This window comes from Corapipo altera, unplaced genomic scaffold, assembly GCF_003945725.1.
Source record: "Corapipo altera isolate COAL_440 unplaced genomic scaffold, ASM394572v1 113, whole genome shotgun sequence".
In the NCBI taxonomy this organism is placed as follows: Eukaryota; Metazoa; Chordata; class Aves; order Passeriformes; family Pipridae; genus Corapipo; species Corapipo altera.
Genome location: NW_020884895.1, coordinates 7692539 through 7710962, shown reverse-complemented (window position 1 = coordinate 7710962; position 18424 = coordinate 7692539). Strand labels below are relative to the sequence as shown.

The 18424-nt window shown below is 46.6% G+C and overlaps 1 protein-coding gene across 10 annotated transcripts in view; it reads right to left on the bottom strand.

Moving 5' to 3' along the window:
- TNIK (TRAF2 and NCK interacting kinase) overlaps window positions 1-18424 on the bottom strand; it is a 153590-nt gene that overhangs the window by 49353 nt on the left and 85813 nt on the right. For all 10 annotated transcript variants that reach the window (XM_027647169.1, XM_027647168.1, XM_027647176.1 and 7 more), the window contains exons 5-9: window positions 12315-12425; window positions 9891-9981; window positions 8397-8527; window positions 4335-4389; window positions 3530-3608 (exon numbers count right to left, since the gene is read on the bottom strand). In XM_027647169.1, the coding sequence (XP_027502970.1) occupies window positions 3530-3608; window positions 4335-4389; window positions 8397-8527; window positions 9891-9981; window positions 12315-12425 (467 nt within the window). The remainder of the gene's footprint in view (window positions 1-3529; window positions 3609-4334; window positions 4390-8396; window positions 8528-9890; window positions 9982-12314; window positions 12426-18424) is intronic.

Sequence of the window (18424 nt, the reverse complement as noted above, 5' to 3'; positions counted from 1 at the left end):
CCAGATCCAGGGAGCCACCATGCCCTGGACTCCCTGATCATGGATCCAAGTGAATGGTACGTTCCCTTTGGGCAGCATGGCTTGGGCAGAGGGGGGAACGTGGCTGTGAATGGCAGAGCTGTGGCCTCCTCACAGCCTGACTGCCCACAAAGTTACATTCAATCTCAGCTGAAACAGTTTTGGTCAAATCTTTAATAAAAAAATTTCTCTTAGACTCAAGTGTTGCACATCAGAAGTTTTCCTGGAACTAATTTCACCACATTATAAACCCAAGAGAACAGGGATTTACAAGAAAGGAAGATGTTGACAGGCTGCTATAGCCTATGTTGCTTTAGCAAATAAGAAAATGAATATAAATTAATGTCAGAAGCCAACAGATACTACAGAATTGCATTAGAAGTAAAACAATAAGCTTTCAGGGATTTTACTTTTAAGCTGTCGGGCTAAAATTGATTTATCTTTTAAGTGCTAATCCATACAAATTGAGATGCAAAAATAAAATACAGTACTGGACCCAATTAAATCCTCCCTCCAGCTTTATTAACAAGCAAATCTTCCTTCCCCACCTTGCCTTGAGAAACCCAGTGTCTCGGTGTATCCAGAAGAGATAATCCACGCGATGCTCAAAAAAAAAAATCCGCTTCTAAAATATGATTCTCCCTTGTTGGTGTGAAGCTGGAGAGGCTCCAGTCCTGGATGTGTGGTCCAGAGCATGTGCAAATATGGTCAAGGTGAAGTAGCCAAGAAGTTATCCTGCAGTAAGTGATGGGTTTGCCCATCTCTCGAGGATGGGGGTCCCAGTGCCCAACAATGGCCTAGGACACCTTTGCACCCTTGAGCTGGCTGAGCAGCCATGGAGAGGCACCAGCTCAGGCCTCTGGATTTCCCAAAATCTTCCTCTCTAAAAAAAGCAAGCCTGCCCAGTCACATAGTTCAGCCCTCACTGGAGCTGGAGCAGAAGACAAGGGCTTTCTCCCTGGCTCTGATTCAGGAGGACACCATCACATGCCTCATCCCCTCCCCAGGCCCAGGTCAGCCCACCTTCCTGAAACACTGATCCTCCAGCTCCTGAGGTTTCTAAAGCTTAAATCAATGTTTGCAAAGTCTTTGCAGCTGCTTGGATGAAAAGTGGTCTCATTGTGCAAATATCACCTCATTAACAAAGAGGTTTTGTGTCTCTTACAAGGCAGGTCTAGGAAAGGTTTATGGGAACAAAATCACTAAAGTTCGAGTTCATTTTGACTGTGAAACATGGGAAGAAGAAAATAAAGCTTCGTTGCTGGCTGTTTTTAATTGGGAAAGAAAGTGATACACCAAAGACTTCAATTTCATAGGAACAGCACTATTTAAAAAGCCAGTTCAAGTATTTAGTGAGCAACAAAATTATTTTCCTCTCTGTAATTTTCAAGTCGGGGCAGGCTCCCATGCCAGTATTCCCTCTTGGTTTTCCCTGACTTATCCTCAAAGGTGCTGGAGGTGCCTTTACTATCTCCTTCAAGGAAGGAAAAAGATGGTTTGCCCACCTGCTGTACTTTAATTTATGTGTTGCTGCACACAAAAGCAAGGACAAACTCAAGGTTCAAGTTGAACTTTTCTTCATTTTGCTTTCCTCTTGCGACCTGTGCTTGTGAAAACCAGCTCACTGACTGCCAGGGACCCACCATGAAAGCCTGGTCAAGCATCTCCACTCTTCTTGGGATGGGTGTGCAGAATTCCAGGACCCATCCTGGCAAGGCCCAAAACCTCCAGCTGAGAAATGAGCCAAGGACAGCAAATCTGCCCAGAGTCACATTAAAGATGCTGAAAAAATTTGCTTTGAAGGAACTGGTGGAGTTGGCGGAGCTTTATTTGGATGCTTTGGAGCTTCCCACTGCAATGAAAGTTTGGAAGATGGATTTGGTTTGAGCTGCCTGAGGTACATGTGTCCCAGCTCTGATGGAGACCAGGGATCCCTGTTTGCTTGTGGAGGGGTAGCAGAGGCCAGGTGAGCACTAGGCTTCCCCTTGAAGCTGGAGTTTCATTACACTATGACTTCCCAGGAGATCCTTCTCTCAAAGCAGCCAGGATGCCACCCCTGGCATGGCACAGCACTAGACTGACCAACTGACCCCGGGCAGACACCACAAGATGTGCAAACCTGAGGAAGCCGTCGGACGTGCGCGGGGAAGGTGGTGCCAAGGAACATTCCACCTTCCACAAAGCACTCATGGTATGGTAGGGCAGGGAATAAAACACAACTTCCACCTTTAGGAGAAATGTCCTGCTCAAAACCTGCTTTCATCATCTCCCCTCTGCCTGGAGGCAGAGTGAACCTTTGCTGAATAAACAGCACTTCGGTATGAAAAATAAACTCTGAACTCTCACAATCCATATTGTGCTGTAGCAGTGAGGATAATGAAAGAGCTGGTGATTTGGCAGAAAACAAATATCTACACAGTCTTCTCAGCTGACTAATGGTATCCTCAAAAGGTTGTGCAAGGAGAGCGAGAATCTTTGACACCCTCTGCAGAGCCAGCTGGGAATGGTCCCTCTCTTCCTGCTTTGGTACTGGAGCAGCTGATGATCAGGCTAACAAAATTAAGATGCCTCGTGCCAAAGTCTGAGTGAGTTTTTAGGGGTTGTTCCTAAAATCCCAACAACCATGCACTGGATGCAGAGGACTCCAAGACCCTCTCATTCCTGTCCCAGCAACTAAATACTTGCTGCTGTGGTGCCAAGTGTTTTCCACAGCTACAGCGTGCTCTTCTCCTTTTTCTGTGTGTGTGTGTCTTCAACAAGATAATAAGCAAAATTGCAAGGATTAAGACAAAACTTCCCTCTGGGAGCTCAGCCTATCTGGGAGCACAGGGCTGTCTCTCCAACCTCTGGCAAATCTTTCCTGACCAAACCACTGCTGAACCAGGGGCAGACAAACAGCATGAACCAAAGACAAGTGTTTTTAAGGACTCCACTTCCATCAATACAGAACATACAGTAACAAAACAACATCTGCTGGGCTTCAGGAATATTTTTCCTGCGGGTTTTTATTGGCATGCCTTGCCTTTTTTTTTTTTTTCCAAAACAGTGACGTATCTTTTCCTGCAAAATTTTAAAATAAAGCCCAAACTAAGTACAAATCTCCGCATTCCTGGGCTTTCAAGATAAACTATCCTTTTTTGGCCTGGATACATGTTTCCACTTGAAAACGGAACCTGACTGGAAAGAAACAGGAGCCAAGCAAAGTGTCATCAGACTTCAGGCTGCACAAACTGCCCTGGAAAAGCTGACACCGCCCTGTGAAATGGCAGTGTGAGTCTGGCTCTCTCTGCCTTCCAAGGATGCCCTCCATCCCATGGTGGATCCTTCAGCCCAAATTTCCTCTCCATAGAGGAGATCAAGACCCAAACCTGCACTCACCGGAGTGATGCTGGAGACCATCACCAACCCCTGAAGCTGTACAAATGTAAACACAAACACCCAGCCTGGGCTGCAGAAACAAGGTGCTCCAGAAACAGTTTCACAGTCGCTGAAGATTGAGAAAGAGACTCACCACTTCTTTGATTTCAACCTCGGGGCTGGGTTGCGGGGGATGAGGAAGAGGGCTCTCATGGGATGCATGTCACACAGAGCTGCAATTTGCAAGAAGAGGCATTAAACACGGACATCCAACAGGGAAGACCCGAGTTTCCTCTGAGGCTAGAAGACCTGCACGGTAGCTGAGAGCTGACATCCCCATCCAAGCGGTGTGTGTGTCCCCAGCAGTGCCAGGCTCAGTGGCAGGGAATGGCTGGGGACACCCGTGCTCCTGCAGCTCCTGGTCCTCAGCACCCACCCAGGTGCCAAGAGCAACAGGCCTGGAGCACGGGGCAGCTGCGCCATGTGCCACGATGCTCTGTTCTATTTACCTGCACTTACCAGTGTGCAAGGACAGCCCCAAGGTAATGCTGAGAGCCCTGGCAGGATGGCCTGTGCAGGTGCCCCAGGTGAACCCAGCGTGTCACTGCCGGTGTCACCGCAGAGGTTAGTAAAACAGCAGCTCTGAGGAGCAGTGTTTTACCTGCTTCCAGTCCTCCACCCCTTCTTCATCTGCACTTTATTTGAGGAAATTGAGTCCCAGAGTTCTCAAGTAAGTCGCACAGGGCCACGTGCTCACTGCCTATCCTGTCTCCTAGGCCACGCTGCCCTGGCAGCTTTGTCCCCATGGATGCTGCGAGCTCCATCCCAACGAGCCCAGGTTGCTTGGGAAAACCTTGGAATGGTGTTTCTTGCACAGAACTGAGCGCTGGCTGGTGCTCAGCAAACCCCAGCACGTCACACCCCAGGGTCAATGAACACAGAGGAATGACTCTACTTACGGGGAGCACCTTCTGCCATCTCGATGGCTGTTATCCCCAGAGACCACAAGTCGCTCTGTAAAAGAAAGCAGAGGGACATTTGTGACATAAAGGAGCACTGTCCCAGCATCAGGCACCAGGTGAGGGGGAAGCAGGGCTCTTCCCAGCTCTGAGGGCTCAGCCCTGGGAGCCAGGTCCTCTGCAAGCCCCCAGACTCACATCTCAGACATTGCCTCATCCTCCTGCCATGTGCTGGAGCTTCAGAAGAGCCTCCCAACCCTGCTGTTTATGCCAAGATTTATTTCAAAACTTTCAAGGTATTTTTAGTGTGGGACACGGCCACCTTGCTGGCACCACGCCCAGCAGCCATGGTGGGGACACTGCCCAGGACACACTGATGACCTGAAGGTCCCCTGGTGGGGGCATTTTAATGAGTCCTGTGCACTAACGAACAAACCCTCAGTTCCTGGATGAGCTGGTCACAAACTGCTCCCTGGATTCATGGCTGGGAGAAGCAGAAAACCTGGCTGCTGGCTCCCTGCTTAATGCTGGATGACACATGTCCATGGATTTGATACAGCTCCACAGAAAGCAGGCTACCTGGAACTGACGCATGAAGTGTGCTGAGATACCTCAGGAGGCTCATGTATCATGGACTGCTCATTAAATGGAATCCTAAAAGCATCATTTTACCAGTGGAAGGAGAAATGGGACACTTTTATTTACCCTGTTCCCAAGCCCTGCTCAGCCCACATGGTTGGTGGAGTCTCCTGAAGGATCAGAGCAGAGAGAATGCACCTATTTGGGAAGCTCTTGGATTTCATACCTGTACCACTTTTCCTTCCATCTTCTCCCTTGCAAACAGGGACACCTGTATCCCCAGCTCCCTGCCACAGAGAGCAGTGGTAAGCTCCCCTCCAGTGCTTCCTCCCCATCCCACCATCACTGTGGCTGCACCTCTGGAAATGAGCCCCAAAGGATGGGTTGGGTCTCCTGGCAGTGGACGAGGCAGAGACAGGATATGCCCAGTGAGAGAAAACGAGCACTTTCCCTAATGACACTGCCACAACTTGGTTTTTTGGCAGAAGGTGGCTAATTCATTATTCTGGACACCATATATAGGGTTGCTAAAGATTCACAACACAGCACCTGCTGGAATGGGAAATGGACTCTGACCAACTCATCTCAAGGTGGAAGGGATGGACTCTGCCTTCCACCCTTCCTCCTGCAACTCCAGCTCTCACATCATGCTCTCCCTTCCCTCTGCTCTGTGCCACGTCCCTGCAGTCCCACTTCAGCTTTCTCCTCTCCAGTTCAAGAGCTGCCCTTTCCAAACGGCCTCAAGCCTTTAAACCTGCCATTTAGCGAGCAAATCCCAGAAAGGTTGTTTTTCCCAGTACAGAGTCCCAAAAGCTCAGCTAGAGCTAAAGAGAGCCTCTAGTAACCACAAGCACCTTTGCACATTCACCCTCCAGGAAAGACAACTTGGATTTTCAATTTGAAGGCACTTTTCCTCATTTTTGACTCAAGTTCTCCCTTAACAAATGCTGCCCTTGCTACACATCTTTGTACCTGCTTAAAAATTCTTTCTCAAATCTTATTTCCATCCCTTTCACAGTACAGTCTCATCCATTCTTTGTTTCTAGTCAGCTGGGATTTCTGCTGCATACTTAATTATCACAGTCTTTCCACATGATTCAGCACACATGACCCCTTCCCTCAGGGTTGCCACTGAACTCCTTCCAAATTCCTAATGTGTCTTTCCATATTGAGGTGCCCAGTATTATATGCAAGATGCCAAGTGATCTTAAAGCTGGAGCAATACAGAAAGGGATTATCACCTCTCTAAGTCTCCCGGAGAAAGCAGAAAACTCAGCGGGAAGCACACATTTTTATAATGATCTCAAATTCAGGGGGTTTTTGTCTGGTTTTTATTTTTGAGGCTGAAAAGCTTTTCAGTCCATCCAGCAAAGATATGATGTGCTAATATATTTGCATTGCCTTGACTTGGGAAGGAAAGCAGGCTCTTTCTCCCCCTCCTTCTGATTCTAAGCTTATTGACAAGATATCTCTAAAGAAAAAAGGAGGGCTGGCTGGGGAAAAAAATCAACAAATAACCTCAACAATGTAGGGTTTTTATTTGTTCTTTTTAAAAGTGGTTTATTTATGTGAAGAGGTATTTACTGCCTCCTTCCATAGATTACACAGGCAACTCTTTCTGGCTAAGAAAACAGCGAGATCAGAGGCTTTTTGTCCAACAGATTAAGCCTGTGAGCAGTCCTTTTTTCACCCTATAAATCTCATCTTTTGTATTCAGTATTTTAAGCCGGTCGGCTAAACCAGAGAGCATCTGATTTGCATCCCTTTAAAAAGAAATAATTATAATTTACATCCTCCCCCCCTCAACTTCAAAGCAAGAGCATCAGGTGCAGGGATGTGATCCAGGGAAGGGACTAATGTCCAGTGGCTCCCACATCCCCAGGAGCTCTGAGAGCACCCTGCAGTGAGCGTGTCGGCAGCAATCAGCCTTCTGTTCCACACCCCCAGCCACAGGAAAATGGTCAATGCCAACTTCAGAGATGCTATGAGCATCTGATCCTGGGGGACAATGGAGGGATTCTGGTCCTGGAGCCTGTGCATCAGTCAACGGCATATTAAATGCCCTAGTTATTCTGGCAAGAGGAAAATCCTCAGGGATTTCAGAGGGCAGAAAGCAGCCTATGAAGATATCACTCCTTTTTTTAAAAAAAATAATAATAAAAAGCTGTGATGAACGAGAGAGTTGCACAGGCAGCTGGCGGTGGAGAAGTGGTGGGAGCAGCTAGAGCAGGGTGCAGCCCTGCCATGAAGCACTGCCATCAGCAGAGCTGAGGAAGTGCCTGTTGTAATTGGTTAATCAAAGAGTAATAAGTAATTGCAGATTAAGCTATTTCTACGTGTCCTTATCATTAATGATTTCTGTAACCCTGAGTCTGAACTCAGCCTGGAAAGTTGCTCTCTCTTGAAAAACATCAGTTCAAAAGTTGACTGATGCACTTAAATGGCTGCAATAGCAAAGCATCCCTTGGTTACTTTAAAATCAGTCATCTCTCAAAAATGCCTCTGAATGATCAGTAATTGCACCCCAAATAGTCCCGTGATAGTGGACTGTGGCACTGTTACACTGGAGTGTTCTCTTGCTAGAAAGCAGCCCACACCAGGGGATCTCAGAGTCCTTTTTAAACATCATCTTGTAAAGTGACCTTTCAGCATGTACATGAACAAAGGTCCAGTGAGCTTTACATACATCTGAGCTTTCCCCCCAAAGTTCATGAGTCAGTGACCTGTCCTCCTCTTTGGACATGCTCAGTGGACCTTAGGAGGTTTGGAGCTAGAAATTCAAGTTCTGGACACTTCAAAAAACCAAGGCACAAAAAGTCAAGGGATATTTCTACAGATGTGTGTCCAGAAATTTGTAGTAAGGCAGAAAAAGAATAAAATATATTAAGCTCTCCCTGCTTTAAACATCAGGCCTCACTGTTGTTTGAATGGGCAGGTGGGACTCCTCACACTCCTGCAGACCTGCTGCATGGCACAGGGCTCTGTGCCACATAATAACTCAGCAGTGATGTTGTGCTGCCACTGATCCAAAAATAAACTTCAAACGGACTAGAGAGACATGTAAAAAGTAGGTCAGCCCCCTAAATGTCTGATTGTGTGGCAGCCTTCAGATCTCCCTGCGAATATCAGCCTGCAGGCCAGAAGATATGATTTTGCCCTTTCTAAACCTGACCTGACTTCTCTCCAGAGTAAATAGAGCAAATACAGCATGTTTGACTGGAGTATTTAAAAACACACAGCACCAAAAAGCAGGGTAGCAGGTAGGAAGCCTCAGTCTGACACCTTTCTCAGCATGGGGAAAGACTTCCTCACAGTAAATTTGGATACGTGAACAGCACAACAAATATTCACGTTGGACCTGAACTGGCATCTCCAAATCCCTCAGCCAGAAAGCAGGAGGAGACAGCGCTGCCTGTCAGTGTACTTTTTCAAAGCTGCAAGGATATCCTAAATTCCTGAGTGAGAAGATGCTGGTTTAGGTACCTTGAAGTCGTAAGTGGCATCGGGATTTTCATCGCAGGCGATGACCTCGGGGGCCATCCAGTAAGGCGTTCCAATAAAGGTGTTTCTCCTGCCCACTGTCCTGTCCAGCTGAGCGCTGACACCAAAATCCACTGTGGATCAGAGACACAACGGGGCATTGTAAGGTCAGAGACAAACCTGAGCAACACTCTTCTGCTGAATGTAAAACATTGTGTTCATTCAGAACAACTCTGTACAGCCAGGAAAGAAAGATGTGGCCAGTGACATTCCTGTTTGATCTCTGCTGGGATCAACAGAGGTCAATCAAGGACAAACCTGATCATCTGATGTCCAGGTTTTCTATGAAACCCTGTGCCTTTTCCTCCTTGCCAGGAGGCAATGAAAAGAAATCACAGCTCCTCATACTAATGAGAAACAGGGTTAGCAACATGAATAAGCAACAGCCTTTGTTCTATGCTTGCTCATTTGAATTAAAGCCTGCCAAATATCGGTGGAAGCCTCATTTTTCTACCTAAATTCTTGCTGGAAATGGCAGAAATGTAAAAGACTTAAGGAACTAAGGGCCAAGGACACAGGCCCATAGGGAAATGTCAAGCAGAGAGCTGCAAAATGAAGCAAAAAATGATGAAATCAAACCAACGAGAGAACACTCTATGGTCCACTAAGTACACTTTGCACAACACAATGGTTGGAGATTTGCCCTAGAGAATTTCCCCTTGGAGGAGAATCTTCACCAGCATAAAGCCAAACGAGCTGGTGGTACCATCTGTTAAGCTGGGATTTTATTCTGCTGTAAAGGGAGAGGAGAGGCATGGGAAAACAAGGCTTGCACCACACAGTTCCCAGTGTAAGGGATCTTCCATCACCATCATAAATTAAAAAGTGCAGAAGCAGCCTTAATAACATTGGTGCTGAAAAACTAAGAATATGAGTCCATCATCTGTGCTGATCCACTGCCTTGCATATGATCTTCACATGAATGCCTGCTCTTCTCCAGGGTGGCTAACATCAGGTATTAAATTCAGAGTAGTTCTTGCAAATTAAGCTCTCTCCATCAGGTTAGTTTGGAAGAGGAGTCTGGATTATGTCACACTAAACTGAATGGATTATGATCCTGCAGGGCACTACTATGCAGTTGTAGCTGTAGGGGAACAGCCTTTGATAATGCTTGGTGATGCACACAGGGCAATTTTCAATCTGGGGCATGAAAAAATGGCCTTGGTTGCTTAACCTGTATCTGATGGCAGAGCTGTCTGAACAGTAACACCACTGCAAGTGCATCTTTGCACACAGAACTCGGCCATCAACCACCAGCAGTTTATGGCACACCACTTGGTCCAACACCCAAGGTCATGTTATTGAAGCCAACATGAGAAAAAACACAGAGCAGCTCTTGGTACCCATTCCCTTTCTTCAGGTCATGTACAAGTCAGCTTTGTTACTTCCCTCCAGCCAGCCCACTCACAGTTTCCAAGAGCTCTTACCCACTCTTACCTAGTTTCACTTCTGCATTTTCTGTCAGCAATACATTCTGTCCCTTGATGTCTCGATGAATTACTTTGTGCTGGTGTAGATGACTCAAGCCCTGGAGAATTCAGAGAAAGGTTAGAGGAATCCAAGTTCAAAGCATGTTATTTTCTGACATTCCTCCTCAACCAATTATGCTCCAGAATCGAAAAGATCACAGTTGGAGTTAAGCACTCGAGAATGCTTTTGTTTATCATGTGCTCCAAACACTGTCCTGTGTCCCACGCTGGGAGGACATGCCCGGCGAGGTCAACGGGCTCTACATCCCTCAGCGAGTGCTCCCCACTGCAGGGAACCACTGATCCTACAGGGATTAAACCCAACCTTTCAAGTTTCTGCAGGAACCCATATTAACCCAAATTCCTCCGTAGCTCTAGACATAATTTCCCCCATGTGCTCCCTTGCCTAAGGGAGCCATTTCTGTGGCATAAATAATAGAATGGGTTTGTCTCCTTTCTGTATTTCCATCATCCAGAAACTGAAGGAAACAATTCCCTTGTTATATCGGTCCAATAAACTGGATTTCAATACACTGAGACGCTTGTATTAAAAAAGCTACCATGCAAATACAAACGTTATAACTTGCACATATCCCTAATAGAGACATAGCTCAAATTAAAAACCTGTCTCAAAGGCTAAAGGTAAACTAGCTTTGTTGTTCTGCTGGTTTATTAGCTCATTAATTTCCTTCTGCAACCTACATCTTTATTTCATTCATTTATTATTTCAGTTTCAAAGTAACATCCACCTATATTGCCAGCTTAGGAAAAATATGGATTACTTCAAAAACTAATTTTGCATTAGGCTTACATTTCACATTAAACATTCATATTTGAGGAAGAAAAGAATCTCTGCTATCACTACTGGTAGTTATTAGTCATTTTATGCTCGTTACCTTGGGAAAACACTGTGGAATAGATTATATCTGTATAGGAGTCCTTTTTTAGCCCTGTTATACTTGGTTAGAGGTACCTTCGTGCATTGCAGGTATAGCGAAAATTCCACTGAATTTCAACAAATCCTTTAACAGCGTGAGATTGAGCCTTCTGTTAGAATTACAACTGTCCATCAATGTCTGAACCAAAAGTGAACCACCTTCAGCAGCATGAAGGTGGGAGCCTTTCATCACCCAAAACCCTAGGGAGGTCACCCACCAACAGCCCCAACGCGTGGCCAAAATCAAGGGATGGCACTCGATGGTGGTCCTGGGACATGAATCAGTGGCTGGGTTCTGACTCACTGCCAGGGACTATTTCAAGAAGCGAGATCACGGAGGTCACACATTTAAAATAAGCCCATGTAACTGTGGCCTCCTGGCACTGAAAGCAGTGTCCATACAACAGATGATTTGTTACAGTGCCAGCATCTTCTGCACACCATGTTGGTGTGGACAGTGGCATTCAGGATCAACAGAGAAGTGCTGTGTCACCTCTGGACACCCATGGCAGCCTAAGTGTCAGTCACATTTTTTCAGAGCAATCATTCTGCCTCATTTTCTTTCATAGAATCATGGAATTGTTTTGGTTGGAAAAGACCTTTAAGACCATCGAATTCAACTGTAACCCTGACACTGCCAAGCCCACCTCTAAACCATGTCCCTAAGTGCCACATCCACAGGGATGGGGATCCATCACTTCCCTGGGCAGCTTGTTCCAATGCTTGACAACTCTTTCAATGAAGAAATTTTTGCTAAAACTTCCCTGGTGCTACTTGAGGCCATTTCCTTTCATCCTATCACGTGAGTGGCTCTGGTTTCTTAGACACAAATATTTCTATTTTCTCTTGGACAGATGCTCCATTCGCAGAGCAATAAGTTTTGATGTCAGGCAACCATTAAAATCCCATCATCTGAGTTCAGCTGTGCAAAATGCAGGCAAGTCTTTGCTGAAGCTGCCATCTCCCAGTACATGAAACTCTGGCATGGTACATTTTAAGACATTTCATTCAAACATTTATACTGTGGGTATAAAAGCTGCAGCATCCTCATTAATGCCAGAGACATGTGGATTTAATAAAACATAGGATGCTTTTTAATAATGAAGGTTCTTTTTTCCACAGACTTTATCAGTCCTCACCTGTTAACTAAAAATCTATTTCTAATGCAAATAAATCTTTGCCCTATTAATACCAAAAGGAAATTATATTTTTGTGGAAGGAAAAGGAGGGTTAAAATTCAGGGAACTAACAGAGCTAAAGGGCATTAAACAGGGCTTATTTATTATGCATCATACAAGCACATGAATCATTCATGCCTGCAGGCACCACACAGGCTCCAGCCCATGGCAGCACAGCATCGACGAAGCCTGTGGAGCCAAAGCCTTTCCGTGTCCCCAGAGCACCAAGTGCCACATTCCAACAACCTCCAGCATTCAGCTCCCTCCAGACACGTACCCGTAAAATCTCTCTGCAGATGTAGGCGATCCACTCCTCCTTCAAGGTGTTCCCCTTCGTGTTCTTGATGAGGTCGGTGACAGAGCCTGCGCCGCAGAACTCCATCACCAGCTGCCAAATGGAACAGAAATGCAATTAGTGTAATGACACCAACAGCATCCCCGGGTCTGCCAGACCCCAGGGCAGGACCCCGATGCTGGCACCGCTGTTGTGGGGTCACGGTGGTGCTATGCAGAGCCACTGGGACATCACCCTGAACCTATCAGCTTACAATCCATCTGGGTTATAAAAACTAAACAATAAAAGGCGGGCAGGCTTGAAAGGTTTGTTACTTTACAGAAGGTTGGGAGCAAGAAGCAGGACTGTCCAGTGCTGAAAACCAGTGGAGGAGGCTGGAATCTCAAACCCCACCACTACACACCCTGCTTTATACTTCTGATCAATATGTGTCAACAACATCAAAACTCTTCCTCTTGCATCTAAGTTCTCTGAAAATGCAAAAGCACCAAGATAATAGTTTGAAACCTTCCTATAACCTTAGAAATCATGTGTACTTTTCAAATTATTTCTTTATTTTTTAACCAGAAGATCTTTGATTCTGATCATCTTTTTGAGCAGGAGACCTCCCTTGCAGGGAAAGTTGCCATTGCAGCTTCAGGCCTCCCGGGAGAGAGCTGGTGTCCAACTGCTCAGTTTGGTTCAAACTAGACTGACCACCACCACTTGTACCACTTCCAAAGCGTTAGAATATAAAATACAGAAGCACAGTGATCTAACTCAGACCAAACTTAACCTTGTCATTGAGCAACTGTGAAATAACTGTGTTACAAAAATAGCACGGGATGTGAGTCTGTCTCCCAGGGACAGGAGGATCCCCAGGGCGTGCAGGAGCTGCCACTGTGCTCCAGAAAGTGAGCACGGCCTGTGTGTGCAACAAGCCTCCTCCAAGGCCTGTGCAACTGTTTCTCTCAGATGTAAAACCATGTTTTCCAATTAGATCTACATCCTACTGAAAGATACTCCCTTGCAAGTGGTGCCTTGCAGATTCTTCTACGTGCATGTTTAAAGTTTCTTATCACATGAAGCTTACACGGCATTTAACGTTCTCCAAGCAAGTGACATCACTTCATTAAAAGCACAAGCCAAGAGAAGAGAAACAGAAGAAGGGTTACTCCTAACCAAATTGCGCAAATGCAGTGATTTAAGACCATCATAAATTATAATGATTATAAAATCCAGACACGGCACCGCCATAAACCGTCAGGTTAAATAAAATACTCGAGCAGATTATACCTCAGTTGGCTTTGACCACGCTCCTATCTTTAGTTTTGATGTTAAGTTTCTTTTCTTTTCCTGAACTGACAGCTGAAAAATGCTTGGTACATCCCTGCTCCATCAGGAAACTGGTTTCAAGAAATAGATGGATGACTGGTCAAAGTCTGCTCCGTGCAAAGGCAAGGAACACGCCTACAGCTCTTCCACCCCAGCAGGATCCAAGCCATCCAAATGGGTCACTGGGACACAGCCTAAGTCATGGGTTACTCACTGCTCACCGAATGGGGAATAGTGGAACAACTGGTTTCAAAGTCACTTTTCCTCTCTTTCTTCCCTTTGGATGATCGACATATGTTTCTGATTAAATGAACATTTGGGATACCCCAGCAGCAAGTTCGGAAAGGAAAACTCTGGAGAGCTGAGCCAGCCACAAACACTTCCCAATCTGAAATACTGCCCTTTCCAGTCCCCTTCCATGGAAATTCATCCACAGGTTCTCACCATGGTTTGGAGCAGGAAGAAGAGGCAGGGTATGCTACGATGTGTATGGCAATCATAATACTTAAAAGAAGACGGAAGAAATCCCATTAGAAGTACACAGTGCACCCATTAATTTGGCAGACTATCTTTGTGGAGCTGGCAGTTCGCTCAGCCCTCTACCCTGCCCTTGATTTCAACAGAGTAAAGATTAACTTTGCAGCAGGAGGGGAATAATACGGTCATCTCAGGTATCCCAAATCTGTCACTGTGCAATCTCCTGGAGATTAAAGAAAAAAAACAGAGAGAAGGGGAAAGAGAAACTCCCAGAGGGGGTTGTTTCCAACAGTGCTTTTTAAGAGCTGCATATTCCCATAACATCTGTAGGAAAATATTCAGCACTGGCAGATCTCTGTCAGCACCAGGAGGCTCCAGGTCCTGGGCAGGGGCCAGGGGGACTGAGCCACGCTCACGAGCACTGCCCGAAAGGTCTGCCACGAGTTCTACAAGAAAATGAGCTGCAGAAAGATGACAAGGCTGTCTGAGTATCCCTGTCCATGATGGAGAGCTGGTGGACACCCAATGTGAACAACTCCCATTCCCAGAGGGTTTGGGTGGATTGGGAAGAAAGCTGGCTGCCATGGTGCTTAGCCGCACTGGGATCCCCTCATGCTCTTATGGCTTCCTTTGCTCCTCAGGTAGAAGGATGCTACAGAATTCCCAACAACAGCTCATACAATGCATCATCCAATAGGAGGAACCACAGATGATGGCTAAGGAGTCACACCAACAGGAGAGACCTGACCCACAGCACTGCATGTCCTGCTTGGCAACAGTGCCCAAGAATGAAAAATGCACACTGGAGTGGGTACAGGAGGATGATCAGGTCTTCTCAGGGGACCTGAGGGCTTGTTCAGCCATCCAGAGGATGGATGTCTAAGGGATATAAATGTACACTGTCAACAGTATGAACAAGTAAGCACCAGAAAGGGAGTCAGATACTGGGATAGCATCAATTTATCAACACTCTATGGGTATATTTAATCTGGAAACCAACACTCTTCCAGGAGAAAAAGAAAAGTGAACAGAAGTTCCAGCTGATTTTATGGCAGAGCTTAAGATACTCAGGAAAGGCTTCAAATGGCACCTGATACTAAGACACTTTCTTGCCAGTCCCACGCCTCTAGGTGAGTGCTTTGCCCTCACACACTTGCATCATTACCGGTCTTCTTAAGGGCTGAAGTCATGAGGGAGTAAGACAATAAACTGGAAATGCAGATTGAACTTTTATTAACCATAATTAAAATTATCATCAAGATGGGTTAAAGGTAAGATCATCTTCCAAAATTTAATTTGCAAGGTCATTTATCGAGGAAGTATTTTTAAATACAGTTCATCTAGCATTTACATAGCTCTTCATATCAGAGTGACAGCAAACTTCATAAGCAAGGCAAATTCAGAAGCTGCAGCTGTGTTCTGCTGTCTCATGATTTTTTTGTTTAAAGAGACTTTGCAGCTTTCAAATCAGCCACCACTTTCCCCAGTTTGGGAATGGTCAGTAAGAGCCCTGTTCCCACCACTGTTGTGTGTTACCTGGAAGGGCTCAAACCTGAGCACCTCCAGTACAGCAACTCCAATCCAGCTGATGCTGAACTGCTCCAGCTTGTCCAGAGGAACACCTCAAAATTAATCAAACCCTTTATTCCACAAACCAAATCCTTCTGTGTTCCTATTCCTCAGCCCAGGCACAATTTGACTTCTTTTAAGTTACAGAAAATAAGCAGCATCCAAATGCTCTCACACGTTTTCCTCAACAAATGACTTGCCTGCCTGCACTTCCCTGCACATTGAGGCCAGCCAAGCAATCTATGTCCCCTGGGGAGGCAGCAGGCAGCTGCTGCCATGGGCCCTGAAAGCTTTGGGTTAGGGATGGCAGCAAAAGGAGCCGGGCTCGCAGTCTTGCAGTGTTTACAGCTCTGACACTGCTTTGAAGAGGAGTGAGAATGAAATAGTGTTGGATTACTTTGCCAGACAGCAGCAGAAAGCTGCTCTGGTAACCCCGGGCTCTTGGTCAGGGGCCGGGGGAGCAGCTCCAATTCCCCCTCACTCCCCTGGGACTCCGGGGCTTGGAGGGGCTACAGAGAGATACAGCTCAACCAAAAAATGACCCCTCTCAAATGTCTCATGATCTAATGCAAAGTATCAGCAGCTGCCCAAAAATATTTTTCAGTGTATATAAGCAGATTAAGAAGAGCACTCCTCCCCGGAGCTGCACAGGTGCAACCCAGTGCTTTGACAGCTCGTGCTCCATTTTCAATATAGCCCTGCTGCCCCCATTTTTTGCTCTTCAGATTCAGACTCTGTTCACACCACCCTGCCACGATTCAATGGGTTCCCACGACTCCAAACGGTGAAAAAGCACATTTCAACTATGCAGTGAGAGCCCTGAGCGCTGCACGGCTGCATCGGTGCCACCCTGACTGAGGGGCTGTTCCCGAATCACCTTAATTCCTTTCTCCCCTCACATTGCCCCAGATTATCTGCTGCAGAGGACACCCTGGAGGCAACACCACTGTGCTTGCCATGAACAGGTATCTGGCAACCTGCCTATCAGCAATTTTCCCCCTCGGTGACAGATGTGGCTGCGGGCACAGGCAGGGTTGCCATGGCAGCCCATCCATCACAGCCAGCGCCGCTGGGACTGCGCCAGCGGGCCCTGCCCTCGGTGGGCTCTGCCCTGGGTGAGTTCTGCCCTGGGCTGCTGCCAGCCACTCTTCAGCCTCCACATCTGCACACCCCCCCCTGCCTGCTGCCCATGCCTGGCAGGGCTTCTCCAACCATGGTCTCAGTGCACCGTGGACAGCAAGGGCAGATAACAAGTGCGCGGTTGAGTGGCACCTCCACGCCCTTGTGCATGTGCACAGGGTGTTAATGGATGGGGATCAAGCAGAGTGCCTGCAGTTTTCAGCAGTCCTCAGGGCAGGGCAGAGGTCCTTCAGGATGGAGTCACCTCCCCTCTCCAGCTCACACTTCCTAATGAACGCCCCATCTCTCACCACTCAAAACAACCCCATCTCAAAATATCTCAGAACTGCACAGCCTGGTATGCCACAGCTTAGCTCTGAGATGAGCAAGGGGAATTTAGTGAGTCTAACTCCAAGAAGCAGCAGTTAGCTGATTAACTGGGTCCTCACAATTTCCCCAGTTTCTGCAGCCCACTCTTGCTCTGTCCCCTTCCTCCAGAGGCGCCCCCAGGCAGGACTCCCTTGTCTCAGCTACAGATGGGCACAATCACCCTTGAAGGTCCGCAGCACACCAGAAAGCAACGTTACCCAACACAGCAATAAACCTACCTCCTATTTTTTTACTTCTTTTAAAATGTTCCATAAAGGTTGTCCCTATGAGTTTTACTTCCTTTTTCCCCCCTAATGTATCAGATTTGTGATGCATCTGCTAAAATACCCTTCACGCAGTATTTTATTTCAGGAAAACTGGATTCTTTAGTAACCTTCTCTTTCAGGGTGAGTGGCTGCTGTGGAAAGGAGCAGCAGCACCGACAGACCTGCCTGGCAGAAGCGATGACAATACTTCATGTTGGAAGCCTGCCACGTTTCTGAGAGATCTTAATCTCCACTGAAAGAGTTCCCTATTTTTTATTTCCGTATCAGCCTCCTGGATGTCGATAAAAAGAATTACTTGGGCATTATCAGAAACCGTTTTATTTCAACAAAGGGCCAATGAAAAATAAACAAGCCTTTATCTGTGCAGCAGGACTGATAGAGTTTGAGGGAGTCCTAATTCAATCAGATCCCAAAACAACAGCTATTTAACACAGCAGCACCAGCACACCTCTCCTCCACAGCTGGGGAGCTTTCCCTGGAATATCTCCACAAGACCCAGCAATGGGTATAGACTTAAAAAGCCCCCCACACCTTGGTGCAGGAAAAGCAGCTTTTGCAAAAATTTTTTTTACTAACCCATTAGAGAAGCCACAAAACTAAGAGGAGAGGTTGGGGTCTGGAAGGGAATTTAGATTATCCAGTCTGCCTTTCCCAGGGGGCAAGAACAAGCAGCACAGCTGGCTGATGGAACACCTTCTCCCCTTGCACGATTGGGTGATCCACAGGGAAAAACCCAGGTTCTCCTCCAGATTTGGGGCACCTGAGGGTGATACAGCACGTACAGCCTCCTCTGCTGTGTCATGATGATGGGGATCGATGAAAGCATCATAGAATCACAGAATCATAGAATATCCTGAGTTGGAAGGGACCCACAAGGACCATCAAGTCTAACTCCTGGCCCTGCACAGGAAAACCCCAAGAATCCCACCATTTGCCAGAGAGTGTTGTCCAAACGTT